Source organism: Lutra lutra, chromosome 10 (genome assembly GCF_902655055.1).
Source record: "Lutra lutra chromosome 10, mLutLut1.2, whole genome shotgun sequence".
NCBI lineage: Eukaryota > Metazoa > Chordata > Mammalia > Carnivora > Mustelidae > Lutra > Lutra lutra.
Window position 1 is genome coordinate 51836446 of NC_062287.1, and position 20792 is coordinate 51857237.

Below are 20792 nucleotides of genomic sequence, written 5' to 3' on the forward strand. Positions count from 1 at the left end.
ACGTACCTCCTATTCCAGCACTTTGCCTGTGTTTTCTCATTGAAACCTCCCAAGGATCTTTGAATTCTTCTCCCCAGTTTACAGAGGAGGACACTGAGACCCAGTGAGCTAGAGTAAACCACCTCCCTCACCTGGTAAATGGCAGGACTGTGGTCTCCCCAGCCCTTGGCACTCAATTTTTTTCTTTCAAGTTCACGATCTTAAACTGTATGTGCCGACTTTGCCATTGCAGTAGTTGGTATTTTGAGTTTTTGCTGAGTGCTTGGTATTGGTCCAAGCCCATTATGTCATCTCTCTGAACATGCACAATAATTCTGTGAGTAGATTTTATTTTCTGTATTTTCTAGAAGGGGAAACTAAAGCTCATAGAAGTTAACAACTAGCCAGGGTCACAAAACCAGCAAAGGACCTAGGATTTTAAAGGCCACGCTCTCAGCCACTATGATGTAGCTTCAGGGTTTGAACAGATGGTGTAGAATCCAAAGGTCCTGCTCATGCCTAGCTTCATCACTTGCTGAAAACAGTATAAATTCGGGCAAGTTGCTTAACTTCTCTAAGCTCAGTTTCCATTCAGGTTCCTATAGTGGGCCTGGCTGGAATGATTACCCCATTTTACACAGGAGGAATTTATACCAGTGTGGTTGAGAGCATGGGTTCTGAAGTCGGGCTGCCTGCTTTCAAACCTCAGCCCTGCTACTTACTTCAGGCTCGTCTATTTAACCTCTATGAGCCTCAGTTTAACCATCTGAAAAATAAGGGCAATAATAGCAGCTACTTCACAGGGTTGTTGCAAAATTCCAGTGAGATATTTTGCATAAGGGTGCCTGGGTGGCTCTTGGTTTTGGCCCAGGTCTGATCTCAGGGTCATGAGATCAAGCCCCATGTCGGGCTCCATGCTGAGCGTGGAGTCTGCTTGAGTTTCTCTCCCTCTCCCTTTGCCCCTTCCCTCACTCTCCCTCTCAAATGAATAAATATATAAATCCTCAAAAAAAAAAAAAAAAGATAATTTGCATGAAATAGCTAGGCTACTGCCTAGTACTATTAGCACTCAGTAAAAATTATATATGATTATTATTATAATTGATAGTATTATTAGTACAGTTAGCATCACATCCAGAAGAGAATTTGTATGACTTGGCTGAGAACTTGGACCAGCCTTGTCTCGGTGCGGTGCCTCCAGGCTTGCCGGCCTGTGTTCGCCACAAGGGCAGCTGACAGAACAACCAGGGGGACCTGTCAGAAAACATTTGTAGGGATGTCTTGCTGTTCCAGGGAAGCAGCCGCAGGAAGAATCATTACCAAAAAGGGCCTCACATCATGTTTTTAACTAGGACAAAAGTTGATTCTTGCTTCCCTGACAGTTGCCTCTATGCAGCTAAAACTGACAGGCTCCCTGGCGTTCTGGGTCCCCACATGAAAAGCAGACCCCTAGCACCACCAAAGAGCTGAGGATTCACGTCTCGAGGACCCTCCAAGCACCAGTCTTGCCAGAGAGGCCTTTGGAATAGGAGACGAAAAAGGCTTACTAAGGATACAAAGAGCAGGCCTCGCTTTCCACTGAAAGGGAGACCAGAGATAACCCTGGGATGGTATCTCCTTCTTAGGTCCTGTCCCCTGCAGGAAAGGGGAACCATTCCCCGTGATTCCTCTGGGGCAGCAGGCTGTTCCGATGGAAAGAGAGGACTGGACGCAGCCGGAAGCTCCGCCTCTGCCAGCTGTGTGGAGCCCTGGCCTCCTCATCCCCATGATGGGGGAGTCATAGGGCTTCCTTCATGAGGTTGTGGTGCAGGGTAAATGAGCTGACTCCAAAAACACACAAGGCACGCGACATAGGAGGCGTCCCGTGCTGGTGGCCTTGGGAGGATTTGCTGGCCTTCCTTGGACCACAGTCACCTCAGTCCAGGATGTGGTGGGAGTGTGATCCCATCAGGCCCCTGCCAGGCTACAGATGCTGCCTGGAGGAAACCGAACCAGACCTGGCTGCCTAGCCTCTGCGTAGCTACTGCTACAACTTGCTCAATAGCGATGAGGGATTTTTTTTTTTTTTTTAAAGTAGGTCGCATTTTCACCTCCACCAGCAGCTGGCTTTGGATTGGGAGAAAGAAAAAAATCAGGACCTCTGGTTGAAGTGGTGAGAGTTTTAGTGAGAACGTCACTCAGTTGAATTGCCTTACATAAGGCAGCTATCAGAGACTGCCACTTCCTGTAGTCTCACGGTTCTTGGTCTGGAAGAGCCTGGGTCACCCTGTTCTGGAGCTTAGCTGGCCGGTGTTGATGGAGGCGGGCCAGACCATTGAGTGCGGGCTCCCTCCCAGGTCTCCACCCTCTGGCAAGGTGGTAAAATCGGCCAAGGGTCTTCTGGGCAGAAGAACGACATAGGTGAAAGCATGATAACAGAAATGGGCGTTGCATGTCCAAGGGTTCAGGTGTGGGTGAAAGGGACATGAAATGAGCAGAGAAAAGATTAGAACTAGAAGCTAGGGTGACCGTACCCCCTTAGCCCCCCATCCCCCGCCTCTGGTTCAGCACGTGCGTTGGCCTCCCAGGTGCCGTCTGCTTCAGAAGCACACGCCTGTTGCACTGGGTGCCTGGGTGTTGTTAGTGAGAAATAGGGTTCATTTTCTCTCCTTTCTCTTCGACTTCCCATCAGGCCCTTTGGGTAGAAGCCATAGATTTAGCTTTATAGCCCAAAGAATGGGGAATGGAGATGATTGAACTTGATCTTTTAGGGGGAGGAAAAAGTGATAAAGATACAGGATCCTGTATTAAAGCTTTTCTCTCCAAGATTGATTCCGTCATGCTGCTCAGTGGGAATTGCTAATAGCAAGATATATATAGATTGTTCTCTTTATAACAGAGCCCAGACAGATATCCTCCAGTGCCCCAAAAGGAGGACTTGAGGAGCCCGGCATGGCTGGCTGCCATGGCCTAAAGTGCTGCTGTGCAGAGGAAGGGGCTGACATGCTTCGTGGTGCTGCTGGGGCCAGAAGCACGCCCTCAGGGTGAAGAGCATGGGAGGGCCAATTTGGGCTCTGTGGGAGAAGGCTTTTCTAACAAGACTGCTGCCCGCATGGAGTGGGGGCTGCTTGTGTCTGTTTGTGTCTGCTGTGGGAGGAACAAGGGTAGGTGCCCAGACTCTACAGCCTAGTGGACCTTGTCCGGATTGACCTTCTACCATGACTTTGCTGTACCACGTGGGCAAGGACTCGGCCTCCTCAAGATGACTTTCCTCGTCTGTAAAATAAGAATAAACAAGCAAACAAAAGACTAGCCGAAGTGATAAAGGCATTTGACATGTTTCCACTAGGCATGAAAAAATTTTCCAACTTTGCAGACCTTGCTCTCTTCCCACCTCCCCCACTACCCCGCCGATCTCCTCCCACTGGTAAAACCAGACAGCACCTAGGGCTCAGCGAAGCCCATTGATCCAGACCGTGTAGCTCAGCCTCCCAGGCACGGAGCAGGGTGGAGAAGGAGAGCAGGTCTGAAGGCAAGTAGATGACATCAGTCTCCCCACATTTCCTATTTCCGCTCGCGAGCAATATTCTGGGCTCCAGCCCTACTCCTAGGAGCTCAAGAGCCCAAACCTCACACAGCCACCAGGCCCTGCCTGCTTATGTTCAAAATCAGATTTACTGAGATAAAATTTACACCCAGAAAATTAACACTTTTGAGGTGTACCATTCGATGAATTCTGACAGATGTGTAGACTTGCGTGACCCCCACTATAGTCAAACACAAACCATTTCCCACACCCCAAAGGGTTCCCTTATGTCCCTTTTGCAGCCTCTGGCAAACACCTGTTCCCCGTTGGGTAGTTTTAGATACTGTTTTTCCGAGACGTAGTAAAGAGGTGATTTACTTACTGGATTCAGAATCAAACTCTAAGATATTGAAAGGTTGAGAAAACTGTAAGATGGAATACAGAATTTAAGAGAGTGGGGCAAACTGTGGACACTTTCTAGGGCTTCCTGTGTGGTACTTGATCTTCTTGAAGGATAGCAGTGAAAGGCCTCCGTGAGCCAGAAGGAACTCTCAGGTTGATGTCCTTCTGCCATTTTTGTGGACCACTTTTTTCTGCACACGTTTCTAAGTATTGACGCAGTCCTCATTCTTGTCAAGTCGAAGAGCTCCGTCATATTTGTGCCGTTACTATATCATCGTATTCCTACTGTTTCCAACTGTTTGCAATTTTAAATAGTGCTTCCTTGCATGTCTTTGTGCCTCCTTCTCTGTTTGTTGTTCTTTCAATTATTTTGTTCCAAAAGCAGGATTTCCGGGTCACAAGGGATGCACAGGTTAAAGTTCTTGTTCCTCACTCCTAGGGGCTCCTAGGGGCTCAGAAGGGTAGTTTCCGTGCAGGGCTTTGTGCCTGACCTTGGGTAAGCTGGTTTGGGGATGAGGTAAGGGAGGTTACAGGTGGTTCTGAGATGCAGAGACGCTACAAGAGTCTTTATTTCTGGAGGGATTTCCACCCGCTTTCTTTCTGTCACTTCCTTTTAAAGAGCTGAGCTCACATGTTCCTTCCTCAGCAAAGTTCTTGAACCCCCACCCCAAGCCAGGACCCCAGTTATGTGCTGAGAGCACTCATGGTGCTCCCCATAAGCGCAGCTGACCATTGTGTTGTGGATCGGCTTGTGCCTGCCCCACTGTTAGATCATAAGCTTCATGAGGGCAGAAACTATTTCTGTTTTGCTCACTGCTACAGCTGCCGTTTGTTGTACAGGGTCAATGTGATGTAGCATGTGTTCAGCAAAAGTCTGTTGAAGGAGAGAAAGCAGGGGGAAGGTGTCCGGGTCAGAGCCTAACCACTGTTACAAGGCTTGGAGTGGAGGGAAAGAAAAAGATAAGCCTAGGGGCGTATATATATGCAGGGAACAGTGAGGGAAGGCCTAGAGGCAGGGAGAGCTTGTGAGGTGGAAAATGGCTACCGGCAGCTGAGCAGGGAGCACCAGAGTCCGTGTGGGGCGCACGCCTGGCCCTGGCCCTCATCTGTTCCTGGCTTCCTCCCTGGGGATGTCGACAGGAGGCTGGCTGCTGGAGGGATGCTGTTTACCAGTCAGGTACCAGGTTCTTCCTGTTTAGTGAAATCTTCTTCGCCTCACCCCAGCAAAAATGTGTTGGATTTTAGGGGCCAGGCAGTCCCGAGTTGGGAAATGTTGTCTCAGAAAAGAACTGAGTTGACTAGCATAATCCTGTTTCATAACAACAGCAGCTCCTGCAGAGATGGCACAACTCTCACTCTCCCAGGGCTCTCAGCCCTGGCCTGGCGGGCAGAAGTAGCCCCTGCCCTGCATCCAGGGTCCTCCATCTGTACCTTCAACCCGGGATCATGGGCAAGGAGTCCATCGTACAAGAGTTACAGATTTGTAGCATCCTTGGAAAGGGTTTGTCCCCCCCACATCCTTGTCTTTATTCTAGACGAATTGCTGTGAAATAGCATAATGTGATTGTACTTAGGTGTGCAGAGAAAGCATGCAGGGTCTCCCCGGTGGCTGTTCTTGTACTGCCATAAATATAGGGCTTGTGGAGAGGAGGAGGAGGGTACCGTTGGGGCTGTGCTTAGAGCTGCAGGCCCAGGATCCCAGTGGGGAAGCCAAGAAGCAGCTCTTCATTGCAGGGAAGAGGGAGGAGGGCAGGAGGCGAGGAGAGATGGTTGTAAGCAGCACAGTATTTTTTCTTCCTCCTATCAGTAAAACAACAAAAGCACAGCTAAACAGCTTCATCCTTTAAAGACAGCAATACCATCAGTAGCAAGAGCACAGACTCTGGACAGAGTGAGGCCTGCGTGCCAGCCATGGCCCACACAAGTTTTTTATCCCTCTGAATCTCGATTTTTCTCCTTGGTAAAAGGAAAAAAAAATCCATTAATATCTAAGCAGTGCTTTGAGCATTAAGTGAGAAGCCCTCTGCAGAGGGTCCAGACCGTGGGTGGCCCATAGTAGGTGTTCAGTTAATGCCATTCTCACCCTCCTGGGCAGCCAGAGCACCCAGAGGTTTTAAACCCTCTCACGTTCAGCCACCAAGGGCCATCTGTGGTGGCAGGGATTTCAGGTAATCTGAGATGAAGAAGAAAGCGCTTCCCTGAGCTCAGGTTTGAGATGGTGGAGAGTGTTCATGGAGCCTGTCTGCCGGGTTCTGTCCCGGGCTGTGAGGGACAGATAAAGCCAGATAAGCTGGCATCACTGCCTGGAGTCATCCTGAGTTTCATGGAGAGCCAGATGTGTAAGGAGCTGATGGCAGTCCTAGACAGATGATAAAAGCATGTTACTGGAGTTTGAGCCTGGTCCCTGTGGGAGCCCGAAGGAAAGAGCAATTCATTCTAAGCAAGAAGATCAGATAAAATTTCCCCAAGGCATTGAATCTTGTAAATCAAGTAAGATATTGAAAGGGAAGCTACGAATGGCTTTCTAGAAGCTGGAACAGCCTCCCCAAAGGTAGAGGATGGGAGATGGAAGTGTGGGCTATTTGGGGCCCCCGTGTGTGAAGACTCTGTATTAAGATGTCCATTGGAGCATTTGACCCACCTGTTGGCCTCGGTCTCTGCTTCACCCACGGCTCCTAAGTGTGGAAGCCCAGAAACCACAGTGATGATAGGACACCAGCTATCTTCCCACTTAGAGACTGCACGAGGCCACTACATGGTAACCTTCCCATGAGGCTGTCCAGCCCACAGATCCAGCATGGTCCAACAATCTGCATGCTGCATGGAATTCCTAACTGCATTTCCTTGTCCAGCAAGCCTGGATGTGGAAAATGAGGCTGGCTGCCAGTAAAAAGCTTGTCTAGCTGCAAAGATGGGTGAGAGAACTGGGCCTAGAAGCCAGATTTTTCCGGTTCCAAGTCCTACATTCCTTCTGTAGACCATGCTGCCTCTCAGAACCCGCCCCCTGTCCTCTTCTACCACTGTGCTGCACACCTGTGGCTCAGAGAAAAAACGGGGCCTCTGCCATGCTGGCGATGGCTATCTTCTGCCCATGCTCCCAGCTCTCCTCCCGCAGCCTAACCCCATGTACTTGTCCTGTGTGCCAGGCATGTTCTGAGTGGTACATGCATTTTCCCACTGGATCTTCTCAACAGCCTTACTTACCCAACACGTATTTGTCAAGTGCCAACCATGCACGAGGTACCATCCTGTTTTTATTTCCATTTTATAGACAAGAAATGGATGCCCAAGTGGGTTTAAGTCATTTGTCCAAAGCTATGTCACTGGTGAGAGAAGGAGCCAGGGTTTGCCCCCAGAGCCTGCCATCTTCCCACTGTACTCTTGGATTCCTGCAGCTGGGGTGGGGCTGGGATGGTGCACCTGATCAGAACTGCTAAGAGGAGGCGGAGAGCACCTTACTGAACAGAGAAGCGAACCTGCTTTCTTACGGAAGAAGAAGTAATGTCCTATGCCATGCACTGTGCCAGGATGGCCATGTACCCGTGGCACTGAGTGGCTCTGTGACTTGGACCAACATGCTTCAGGACCAGAGAGACCAGGGGCCCAGGTGAAATCAGGGTACCTCAGTATGCATCGCTCCCAGAGCCCCAGCCTTTTGTGTTATATGATCCCGCTGTGCTCCAGGCTTCGTCTGGCATGAGTCAGTTACCACTGATGTTACATTTCATTGTGCAGGAAGCCCTTCCTGCTGATGGATGGCAGGCAGCTAGATTTCTCGTCCTTTCCAGCTTAGAGTTAGATTTTGTTCACAGTCTCCAGTGGAGAAGGAGAAAAAAAGGCCAGTGTCATTAATAAATGTGGCCTCCATTTCTTCCCATTGTCCTAAGTGTTAGCAGCTGGGCCCCTGTGGAACTCTATGGCAAGACCTAGTTGTGGGGCTCCTGTGTGCATCTCTGGGTATGTGGGAATGCCCATTACTCCACCTGAACATGCACGTGGAACTGGTATTTGAGGGGAGATGGGGTGGATGGTGGCAGAGATTCTATGAGAACTTTAGGAGAAGGAGCATTTTTTGACAGTTTTCAGAAATTAGAAACTCTGTTTTGCAACTTGCCGACTTCTAACTTTGTGTAGCACATGAAGTCCATTGCATAGCACTGCTCATGCCCCTGACTGTGTAGGTCTGGGGCTGTGCCGGGTGTTTCACAGACACATCTTTGCATTAGTCCATGTTTTAAATGTTCAGTGTTCTTTCTTTCATTAACTTTTAAGGATTGTGATTAGAATGCCTTGTGCTTCTGGTACCCTTTCTAAACTGTTAAGAACTTTCATCAAATTCTTACAAGAGCCCAGAAAATGGCTTTGTATTATTTCCATTTCTGCAGATGAAAACACTGCAGACCAGAGTGGTTAAGTGACTTACCAGCTGGTGCACAGAGCTGGGAGGCACAGGTGGACAGCAGAGCTGGCCAGGGACAGGTAGCATGTGGACACACACTATCAGGGCAGTGTGCAGGGGAGAGGTCCTGCAATCATGTTAAGGGCTCCAGGCTGGGAAAGAGAGAGCAGAGGTCATCTTTGGCTCAGGATAATGGTGAAAGTCCACACAGAAGAAGGTGACATTTAAAGTGGGCCTTGAAGGATGGGAGAAAGTTTTTTTTTTTTTAATAGAGAGGGCAGTGGCCATTTCCACGCAGAGTCATTGCACCAGCAAAAGCCTGGAGGCTGGTGTGTTCCCGGTATGTATCCAGGGATAGGAGAACTCACACAGATCCAGTCTCCTGAGCAGAGAGAAGTGAGGAATGTCAGATACCGTGCTCAACAAACACATAATAAAACGCAATATTGGAAAATTGTGTCTGTTTCGAGGAGATACTACCTCAAGTTTCCGTCCTCAGGAAAATAGTGCCAGCAAAACTGAAGCAGTAAGACTGGTCCATCTAAAGAGATTTGCCCTTTTCCCCCAATTTTTATCATTTCTGCAGTTGTACAGCTCATTGGAAAAGCAGCACGCGTGCAAAGTGGTTGGGGACAGAGTCCGGGCACTCTGGATTGGACTCCTATCGGAGGTTATTCTCCGCCTCTTATTCACTGTGTGATCTGAGGTTATGGAACCTCTTTTCGTCTTGGAGACGAGGGTAATAACTCTAACTTCCTTGGGGATTTTTGCACAGATTGAACGATAGTGTGTTTATGGAGCACTTGGTGTGGTGCTTGGCACAGAATCGCCTTCAGAGAACGACGTGGCTCTTGTTCACTTGGCCACCACCATCACCCCGGCGCCCAGAACACTGTGATGCCTTAACCTTCCTGATGGAAGGGCCGAGCCAAACCAGAGGTCCGTGTCTGCCAGAGAAGGAAGGAGGGAACTGATGCGTATTGAGCGCCTTGCTGTGTGCATGCAGGGGCAGAGAAGCAGGAGAATGTGGTGTGGCCACCACATTCAGTGGCCCAAGAGCCAGAAAATGCCTAGCTGTGGGGCAGGAGACTGCGACACTCTGGGGAGTCAAACAGGGATAACACACACTCTATTTTGTGAGATTTTAGATAAAATGCTCTTGCAAAATGCTCCTCATTATAAAGAAATACTATCCCAAGTTACAAATCCGGGTGGCAGGCTCCACGTTAAGCTGTCCACCCTCATTTCTCTTACTGAAGTGAATGTTCCAGGGGGAAATGACCTATCCTAACAGTATATACACAAATTAAAACTCCATTTAGAGGGACCTCCTCCTAATTGACTTTGATCATAGGGGAAAAAAAATCAGTTCACGCAGTTGGTATGCCAGAGGAGATCAGGAATAGGAGAGTGGGAGGGTTGCTCTGCAGAGCCCTGTCACACTAAGTCCTACTAGCAATGGAAATGGAGCCTGGAGACAGGACTTTCTACCTCCCATTGCTTCTAGCATCAGCCAAACCCATGTTTTCCTCCTGGGACAGTTGGCTATGAGAAGGAAGGCATGGGATGGCTTCTGCATGAGAAGTGAGTCCTTTGCTAAATGGAGTCACCTTCATACAGAGGGGCTTTAGATGGCCTTGTGAATAGTGTTGATATGTCCTCAGGTACAAGTGCCACCGAGACAGGAATCCGAGGGGAACTTTCCGCCAGCCTTTACCCCCTCTTGGGAATGGCAGGCACTTCCCCAAGTCTGGCGCTGTTCTGCTAGGACAGGGCCAGCTGCTCACCCCAGCAGAGCAGTTTGAAGAGGCTGGCAGTACCCAAGGTGTCTTCCATCCCTGGATCATCCGTGAGGCCTGGAAAACAAAGGGCAGCTGGTGGGCGTTTTCCTGGGTTCCAGCACCTCCTTGGCCTTTCCCTCTGTTGGCAGGGATTTAATAAAAAACTCCATGTTTATTCTGATCAGGGCTAACGGGAAACCTGGCCCGTGCTCTCCTGACAGTAGTCTGAGAAGAACTCAGGATTTGGTTTGGGTTCTTAGTGCTGCCATGATGACTGGTATGATCATGATAATTCTGAGATACAAGATGAGACTGGTGTCTACTTTGTTACTGTGCTTTGAGGTGCCTAATCTATAAAATGGAGTTAGTAGTAATAACTTTCTTTAAAAGTTTGTGAGATTAAATGATACCACAAATGTCAATCTTCCAGCATTATATCATGCACATGGTACGATTTTAATACTTCGGAGCTGTTAGTGGTTTTTTTTGTTTGTTTGTTTGTTTGTTTTTTATTTTTTTTTTTATTTTTTCAGCATAACAGTATTCATTATTTTTGCACCACACCCAGTGCTCCATGCAATCTGTGCCCTCTACAATACCCACCACCTGGTGCCCCCAACCTCCCACCCCCCACCCCTTCAAAATTCTCAGATCGTTTTTCAGAGTCCATAGTCTCTCATGGTTCACCTCCCCTTCCAATTTCCCTCAACTCCCTTCTCCTCTCCATCTCCCCTTGTCTTCCATGCTATTTGTTATGCTCCACAAATAAGTGAAACCATATGATAATTGACTCTCTCTGCTTGACTTATTTCACTCAGCATAATCTCTTCCAGTCCCGTCCATCCATGTTGCTACAAAACTTGGGTATTCATCCTTCCTTTCTTTCTTTCTTTTTTTTTTTTTTTTACAGCTTTATAAACATATATTTTTATCCCCAGGGGTACAGGTCTGCGAATCGCCAGGTTTACACACTTCACAACACTCACCATAGTGTTTTAATGATAATCCTAGTTGTGTCTGCCCGCTTCCTTTTCTCCCTCTTGTCTTCACTCCCATGGGCCTGGTGCTGAGGGGCAGAAATGAAAGGAATAATCCTTGCCCTGAAGGGAAGGCCTCATGGTGGCCTGACGTAACATGTCCCATGGGCTCACTCCCTTTACTTCAGGCTTGAGGAAACAACCCTGTTAATCTGGGAGTGCAGCACCTGATGGAAGAGCAGGCTTTGAGCATGACTTTTCTGCATTTAGTGGAAAGAGCTCTGAACCCAAAAGCTGGAGGGTTGGGCTCAGCGCAGTCCCAGGCTCTGCCCAGATGCTCAAGGCAAGTCTGGGTCTTTTCTGTGCAGTGAGTGGGGCGCAGCTCCCTGTGACTGTAACTTCCGTCTTTGCAACACCCCCCAACACTGGAGCAAAAACTCAACTTCTCAGCTCCCTCGAGAAATATCCTTATGTCCCTTTTGCAGGGCAAACCTCACTATATAGTTACAGCGACGATGATGATGATGACGATGAAAATGATAGGGACAAAGAGGTTCGTCTATTTGAGAAAATACCAAGCACCATAATCTCATACACTATCTTCACAACTCCTGGAGCTCAGTATTATTGTCACCATCTGAAAGATGAGGAAACGGAGGCCCAGAAGAGTTAATTCACCATCAGCCAAGTCCCATCACTGAGAAGACAAGAACCAGAGAAAGAGCACAGGGCCGTCCGGCGGCAAAGCTGGTGTTCCTTCCCACTGCACCTGGGAGTAGGGTAGGGAGAGGCTGGGTAACCGGGCAGAGGTAGTCCAAGGGTCAGTGGAGGTGACGTGCCCCTAAATCAGTTATGTATAGAAGAGGTCTTAGTAGAGCCTGTGGGCTGAAAGGTGCGCAGGAAAGACAGCTTTCTTACTCTCTTACTGCTATCATACCAGTTTATTCGGTACAAATAAGATTCCAGCTCTGGTTCCCCCATGACTTGCCATGTTAACGGTTTCTAGGGCCCTCCAGTTATGTCACTGTTTCTCCTCTGCGTTGACGGTGGGACTGCCTGTCTCCCTCTTCTGAGGCCAGCTGTGTTTGAACCTCTTACCCCCCTTTGGTTTACAGAAATACTGAGCAGCTGCCAGCAGGCCCTTCCCCACAGCACTGCATGGTGCAGAAAAATGTTTACCTGCACCGGAGTCCATTCTCCGGAAAACACTTAATTTGGGGGTGAGAGACAGTAACCCTGATTGTTACAGTCAGGGGGATCCAGAGACAGGAAGAAAAGCAATATATTTACTTGATTTAAAATTAGTCCCACGTAGTCACCAGTGGGATCCTGTCAGGTTTCTTTATAGCGACTCTGCTTTTAAAAACTGTTTTATCCATTGGACAAATATCTCTGGTTCCTGTGGCCAAAGTCTGTCAGCTAATGGAAGCATGATAGCAAAGGGCCCTCGGTGTAAAGAAATTCGCAGTTGGCATGGAAAGGGCATTAGAAGGAATATACAGAAAGAAGAAAAAGGTGGTACAACAGCTGGCTTCAACAGATCTTCCCGCAGATACAGCAGTTCGGAAAATCAGTCTAGCAAAATGACAAAGGTGATGACAGATGCCATTTACTGAGCTCCTACTGTGTGCCTGGCAAAATACATGCATTATTTCATTTAATCCTTTGAGACAGATCCTACTAGCTTCGTTTAGCTGAGGAGGAAACAGAGACCCAGAGAGGTGAAATAATTTGCGCAAAGTCATGAAACCAGTAAACGACCCAGCTGTGAGTGCTCTGGGGAGACCCAAAGTTGAACCAGCATGTATGCAGCTTTGACTGTGGGCATCAGCCATGCCTCCAGTAGTCAGGATGTGGAAGGACAGGGGCCCCAGGCTTTGTCCCTGAGAAGAACCCCTTTTTACAAGCTGTCTCAGACAAGCAAACCTGGCTATGCTGTCAGCAGGGGCTTTGCCTTGAATTATCTTTAACTGTAACTTAGCTTCAGGCATTGTAACTCACTAGCAGTGCTGTTGTATCAAGAGGAGAGCCTGGACTTTAGAATCAGTCAGATCTGGGTTCGCATATTTTATCACTGCCCATCTGAAAAGTGTCTTGGCCAAGTCTTGCAGCCTCTCTGAGCCTCCAGTTTTGTCATCAGAAGATGAGAATAATAGTAATTTTCTCAGGGTTTATATCAGGATTGGATGAAATAACATATGTAATTCCCCTTACTTAAGCGTCTGACACCTGGCATGTCTCAAAAGGGGCATCTCCTCCCCGGGTTCTGTCACCCTTCCTTTCTACCTGTTCCTCCTGAGACTGCATTGTAGAATTTCCCTTTAAGATAAGACAGCATTATAGTGAGTTTGGAAGTGAGGGAAGAAAATTTGTCCATAATCCTACCATTATAATTCAAAGTCTGATGTCATTTTAATGTCTGTCTCTCCAGATTGCTTATATGCATATCTGGTTTTGCAGAGATGCAGTCAGCAAAAAGTCCTGCCTCTTTTTTCTTCATGTTCTGTCACCAGCATTTGCCCTCACTGCTGGTGGTCATTGTCATTTTTGTATAATGATTGCATTGCATTCCAACTGGTACCTATAGTATAATTCAGCTAAGTTGTTCTATTTTCACACATCTAGCTTGCTTCCAAATTTTCAGCTCTTGCCTAGCACTGTGCAGCCCCGTGTATTGAACCTCTGGGTTTGGAACTTGTGCATGTTTTGGCTCTGTAGCAAAACGAGGTCTGGGACCTGGAGAATGAAACTCTGCCCCCTTATTGCTGCAGTTCTTTCTGGTTTTTTTGTTTGTTTCCCCCTTAGAGGACCATCGTCAAAGAACACCCATGACTTAGATTTTACAGAAATGACATTATTAATTTAAAAAAAAAAAAAAGACCAAAAAGTACTGAACACTAATCTAAAACAGAAAAGTGGGGAGCCACATCGCTGGATCAGTTCCTACTGCCTTTTAAAACCAGAAACGCCAGTTGAATCAACAGTTCCTTGTGGTTATAACCCTCTCTAGTCACTACCGGGAGCTGCTAATTTACTGATGCAAGTGGGTTCGTGCATTAGATTTTTGGAAGGAAGGGAAGCGTGCACCGTGACAGGGAAACTCTGCTGTACTTACATTGGCAACTCCTGCATAATGACTTTGTTAATTGCCTCCTGCTGGCTGGGTGTTGGGGCGGGGGGCAGGAGGCAGCTTCCGTGTCTGAACATCTATTGAGCATTTGTCTTAAAAATGTCAGGATGGAGCTTGCACTTTCTCAGCCATCGCTTATGTCTTGCTGGGCAGGAAAAGGCGACTGGAAAATGTCAACCCTGGGATCAGATTGACCAGAGCTGAGGGAATAAGAAACTTCCCCCACCCTATCTGTTGGCTTTCAGAAATCATTAACATTTCAGTGTGGGTGATCCTGTGAACCCGCTACCTTTCCACAGCCTTCTTCTGAACTCTTTAGCATCTTTTCACCTTTTCGTGGAATTACAAAGTAGTTTAAAGGGAAACCAGTATCAGCTTTCTTATTTAGGTCACTTTCAGCATACTTGAGAGTTTTGCACAAACAATTATAAATACAAACCACAAAGTGTAGTTTAGATAATCCTGGGAAATGCATTGGTAGTGAGTGGTTACTGTCAGTTCCTCAGGAAACAGGGAAAATGACCATTACAGCTTCTGTTTGTCAGTGGTCTGGTTCATCCCTGGAACAGACTGGAGAAAGCCATTCATACTTAGCATTTTTTGGATCCATGGCTGTTCACTTAAAATCATGGAGACGGCATGCCTTCACTGCCTGTGCAACTTTAGATTCAGGTAGCTGGGGGCCGAGAAATAGTTATTATCACCAATGGTCCCCCCAGACATTAATTTCAGCCATTTTTGAGGTGGCTTTTTTTTTGTTGTGGTCGTGGTGGTTTTTTAGTTTTGTTTTGTTTTTTTTAATTTGGTTTGGTGTTTTGCTGGCAGCTCTATGTTGCCCATATTTTATCTTATATTTAAAGTAAAACAGTGGAAAAGAGGAAACTTCAGTTGGGAACGCAGGCTCCTGACTTTGAAACTAGTCTCAGATGTATACTAGCTGCTGTGCTCATTTCCGTGACTCCTGCCTAATGACTTTGTTAATCACCTCCTGCTGGCTGGGTGCTGGGGGTGGGGGGCGGCTTCCGTGTCTGAACACCTATTGGGCATTTTTTCTTAAAAATGTCAGGATGGAGCTTGCACTTTCTCGGCCATCACTTATGTCTTGCTGGGCAGGAAGAGGTGACTGGTGGTGTTGGGTAACTTACTTTACCTCTCAGAGGAAATCAGAGCATGTCACTATAGCTTTAATGTTATTCCACTTTCACCGTGTACAGTCCCCAGTAATGATTTTTCAGCCTGTCTTTACATGAGGATTAAACTGGGTAATTTAAGGCATTCGCCGTGTAGTACAAGCAGTATCTAAATGGGTGTCTCTTGATCGGATGGGGGGCCCCAAATGTGGGGCGATGATCCGGTGGAAGCCCGTGGTGGTGGCGCTGGTGGTGAAAGGATTCACCGGCAGCAGAACAAAGGAGCTAGAAGCTGATTGAATCCCGCAGGGGCAGGACAGCCCAGGACAGGCTGCCTACAAGAGGCAGTGGGTGAGGGCTGCATTTAAAGGGGGAAGGCGAGGTGGTATGGGGAGGGACTGCTTTCTCCCTTCTTTGGTAACTGTGCCTTGTTGTAGGTAGTGCACTGGTCAGTTAGGGCCTGTGCGTATTTTGCGGTGGGTCGCCCAGTCACTCACATTCCTTTGCTCAAGGCTGTTTGCCCTAAAGTGGGGTCCACAATCCACATGCAAATGATTCCGAGTTTTGTTTTGCTATTACTGTTTTGATGGTGTTCAAGGAAAAAAGAAGAGTGGTTGCTTGAGCTTATGTGTTCCTTGGACAGTCTGTGGCTGAGTGTGTGTTCTGCCCTTTAGGAAGAGGAGAGCAAAGCAAATTGTTCCTTCTCTCTTCCCTTCTGCCATACCCTGGAACTACAGAGTCTGCCAGCCAGCCACAGTACAGTCAAGGAATCAAGGGCCCTCTTGCACAACTGTAGTTCAGACAGATTAGAGAGGAAGAGTCTCTTCTGTTTTGGCTGTAAAATGACAATTCCTAGTTGAATGTCACATATCTGTCTCTACATCATCCCACTTCTCTCTCTAAATATTACCTTTACCCCTGCGTTTGGGAGCTCATTCTTGGTGGCCCCATGCTCACTTCTCTACCTACAAGCCTCCAAAACTGTTTTTGGACGATTGAGTCTTCCAAGAAAGCCCAGGTTTGCACTGGATCCAGAACTTTGCTTTCCCAGGTGGTGAGAAGGAGCAGAGGGTATGGCCAGCCTCACAGTTGTCTGAGGCCTCTGTGATTGTGGGTAGTTGGGGCAAGGCCGAGAGGAAGCTTTGGGTCAATACCTTCCCCCAACCAACCGTGGGCTGTCCTGCCCTAATTAACTTCCCCAGGACATGAGATCTTGTGATCATGTTCACCTCTAATACTTTTTCCATGGGCTTTTGTTCCCCCTCAGCGTATTTTTTTAAGCAAGGAGTTGGTTTTGCATCTTGTTAAAAATAAGAGAAAGCTTTGACAATAAAAATGTTTCTCTTCATGAAGCTGTGAGAGTTCTATTCATTCTGGGATTACTTAATTCTCATGACCTTTAACAAGACAGCACTTCTGCACAGTTAGATGAGATAATTGATTCTAATGGGGAAAGCAGCACTGCTCATTTAACTGCACGTATCCGAGTTGTCCTCCATTCAAACAATTTCTCCGTTACCTTTGGAGTTGCCAATATATAGATTAAAACAGTAAGAAGGTAAGCAGAAATGGGAGCTAATTCAGCCTTGGGAAGAGCAGAGTTTTCATTTCTTTCAGACAAGTGAACTACACAGAGATAGCCGAGAGCAGGCTGGAACACCTCATTTAGTGCCCAGGACCTAGCATATGCTCAAAAAATGTCAGCTGCTCTCATGTCATTATTATCAACGGTCTGAATAGAAAACAGAAAAGACAGCAGTCCCCGCACATATGTACAGTTTACAAAGTGCTTTGCCGTATATGATCTCATACGACACACTAATTCTTTGGAAGAGTTTTCTCCCCACTTCTTGGCTGCAGCTAGGGAATGGCAGTCAGGATCCCAAACCAGTTTCATCCCCTCTGGTCCAGCATACTGTCCCCTGCCCGGCAGTAACCAAGGAGAAAGTGAAGAGTCTGATTCTGTCTCTGTTACAGAGCACTCCCTCCAGACGGAGTTGAGCTTGTGTGCGTTCCCTGGTGGGCGCGTGTGTGGACTATATGTCAGAAGGATGTGCTGTTCTGGTCTCCTTTACAAGGTTATTTGTGTCTTAGAGGTGGCCACAAAGTCCCTCAAGACCCCCAGCAGTGACCCCTCCCACAAACAGACCAAGCAACCCAGGTCTGGGTCCTCCTCACAGAGCCCTCCTTGTGAGCCTTGGCCGCATGTGTGGAAGGTGTTCTCTTTATCGCACCGGCCTGCCTTGCTCAGTAAAGCCAGCTGCGGGGAGCCTGGGCTTCAGGCCAGAAAGACTGCAGGGGTCTGATTGTAGGGTTTGGATAGCTGCAGGTTCTAGTCTAGACTCTGCCACAAGGAGACATTTAACCCTCCCTGTGTTCATCAATGACGTTGTGTTTAACTTCTTCATCCGTAAAATGGGGTTATTAATAACTCACCCTTCAGGATTTTTGTGAGAATCAAAGGAAATACTGCATTTACTGCCCTCAGCCCAATGTCTGACATGTGACAGGCGCTCAGTGAAGCATAGTTTCGTAAGCATCTTAATTAACCTTCGGAGCCTTAATGTGCACATCTGCACATTGGGTCTGGCAGGGCTGCCTTAAGGATTAGATGTGAGCTGTACAAATTTCCCAGTGCACGTCCAGGCATGCAGTCGGTCCTCAGTAAACCTAATGACTATGGGTTTCAGATCTCTGTACATCCTTTCCCGGTTCTCCTGGCCCTCTTAGTGGATCGACCACCCCCTCCTCTGGGCCTTCTCGTCCTTCTGAGTAGATTTGGTTCTTTGTCCGTCTTCCCCGCTTGACTGTGAGCTCATGGAAGCAAAGGCTGTCTGATTATGTCCTGGTTCTCCAGAGTCAGCCATAGGTCCTGGTGTAGAGTGGTCTTCTAGAAAATATTCATCAGTACGAGAAAGGAGTGTCGTATACAGGATACTGCTTAATTCTGTATGTGAGGAATCAGGGCAGGCCTCCCGGTAGAGGTAAACAGGGACCATTGACAAGTCTTGGTCCTAAGATAGGATTTAAGCAGACATTATGCACTAGACTACAGACATTTTTGGAAACAAGATTCCTAGCCTTTCCAGCATTATGTATGTTAAGGGACAAGTCCATTCTTTAGCATCTTATGGTCTTTTCTAGATTATTGCACAAGCCTATTTAGCAGTTGATACCTTAGAAAAATGGTTTTTTTTAAAAGATGTTATTTATTTATTTATTTATTTATTTGGCAGAGAGAGCACAACCAGGGGGAGCAGCACGGAGAGGGAGAAGCAGGCTCCCCGCTGATCAGGGAGCCCGGCATGGGGCTCGATTCCAGGACCCTGGGATCAAGACCCAAGCGGAAGGCAGAGACTTAACCGACTGAGCCACCCAGATGCCCCAGAAAAAGTTTTTAAAACAGAAATACACGTACATCCTACAAAATAAAAAAGTACAATAGATACAGAGTGAAAAGCAGATCTCTCTCCTATCCCTGATCCTTAGCATCTCTTTCTGTCATAGGCTGCACCTTCTGTAACCAATGTCTTTCATCTACTTCAGAAGCATTCTATGCATATATAGGATTTTTTTTAACCCAAAGATAGTATTTCAGACACACTCTTCTGCATTCAGATACACTATTCAGAAAAATACAAAGAGCTTCCACACACACTTTTTTTATGGTTGCATAGTATATTGCATGAAGGTAACTTCTCTAGCCCCTTTTTGGTGGACTGGTTTCCAATATTTTGCTACTACAAACAGTGCTAGAGTGAATAACCTTGTATGTATGTTTAGTATGTACGTGAGTATATCTGGAGGAAGATTTCTAGAATTTTCTAGAAACCCTGGGAACTTTTGAGTCCCAGGGTAAAGGGTATGCTTAGTATAAATTCGATAGCTTTTTTCAAATTGTCCTTCATAGGGTTTGCACCAACTTATGCTCACGTCAGCAAAGAATGAGAGTGCTTATTTCCTATTCTCTGTCAATGCTGTATAATTTTAACCTTTTTTATCTTTGCCAAATCATATGTGAAAAATAGTATTTCAAAGTTTAACTTACATTCCTATTATGAGTGATATCAAGGGTCTTTTCATATGATTGAGAGCCAATTGTGTTTCTTATTCTGTAAACTCTCTGTTCATAGTTCATATTATATGCTTACTGAGCTGTTGGATTTTGGTTGTTATTTGTAGGAGTTGTTTTTATATTAATGAAATTAATCCTTTGTGATTCAATTGCAAACTTCCCCCAGATTATTTTTCTTTTGAAGCAGAAGGACAAGACTTCCCGCACCTCCCCCCATCCCTGTCCCTCTCCCAGTTCCTCCAGAGTGTGAGCCCTCAAGGGCACAGTCTGTGCCCTGAGAATCTCCATGCCCCAGGCCCCCATGTAGGGCTTGGCATGCAGGAGCCCTCTTCAGGGCTTGTTGAACTGAGCTGAACTGATTTCCTGCATTCCCTACCCCACCCACCCTCCCCTGTGGCTTGGGAGTTCCATTTCCACCTCCAGCAGAAAAAGATGACTTTTCTCATTGCTCACCACAGCCATGCACCTGTTTGGCCTAAACTGGCACCTGCAGCCGATGGAGGGGCAGATGTATGAGATCACGGAGGACACAGCCAGCAGTTGGCCTGTGCCAACGGACGTCTCCCTGTATCCATCAGGGGGCACTGGGTTAGAGATCCCTGACAGGAAAGGCAAAGGAGCCTCAGAAGGTAGGGTTGCTGTGTTGTCCGTGTCGTGAGTCCTCTGTGTCTACCTTTGAACCAAAGAGGTCTTCATTACGTGCGTCACATGCCTGACTCACAGCTCCATGCTCTGGCACTCCCTCCATCTCTCTGCACTCCACACCGGCTGCCCTTCTGCCTGTGTCCTCATCTCAGTTCCTTGTCACTGTGAGCTCATAGCGGGGCTTGGGCAGCAGTCATGGTGCTCGGCGGTATCCCATCTCATGCCTGGAGGGAAGCATTGTGGGCTTTCACACTGCTGGGGTGGCTGGCTTTGGTGGTGTGGGATCAAGATGAGACCTTCTGGAGCAACCTCTTGGGGGTGAACGGGCATCTCCAGAGGGGGGGTGTGGTTAAGTGGATAGATGGTATGTTATCATTGAAATACCCTCAGTCTTGGGCCCTTGTGGTGTAATGGAAACACCAGTTGAGGGATTCTAGCGTTTACCAACCATGTGACCTTAAGCAAGTCACCTAATTTTTCTGCCCACCAGTTTCCTCATCTGCAATAGCATTAATCATTAGTGCTTATATGGTTTGTTTGGTTCAAAGCTTTTTGTCAAGAGCTTTTCACATTTAATCCTCTCAGAGATCCTATGAGGTAAGTGTAATTATTTACACCCACTTTAGATGCAAAAACTAAGCGTTACATTAATTGACTTGGCCAGAGCCACATAGCCAGCAAGTAATGGAGCTTGGCATAGGAGTGCAGGTGCGGATGACTCCAGAGCTCTTGTTGTCTCCCAAAATTGTCCTCCCTGACTCACCCAATG

The 20792-nt window shown here is 47.3% G+C and overlaps 1 protein-coding gene across 4 annotated transcripts in view; it reads left to right on the forward strand.

Annotated features, from left to right (window-relative positions):
* The window catches only part of TENM4 (teneurin transmembrane protein 4), a 2938802-nt gene that overhangs the window by 2725322 nt on the left and 192688 nt on the right, over nt 1–20792 (forward strand). For all 4 annotated transcript variants that reach the window (XM_047690277.1, XM_047690278.1, XM_047690280.1 and 1 more), the window contains one exon: nt 19837–20007. In XM_047690277.1, coding sequence (XP_047546233.1) covers nt 19837–20007 — 171 coding nt within the window. The remainder of the gene's footprint in view (nt 1–19836; nt 20008–20792) is intronic.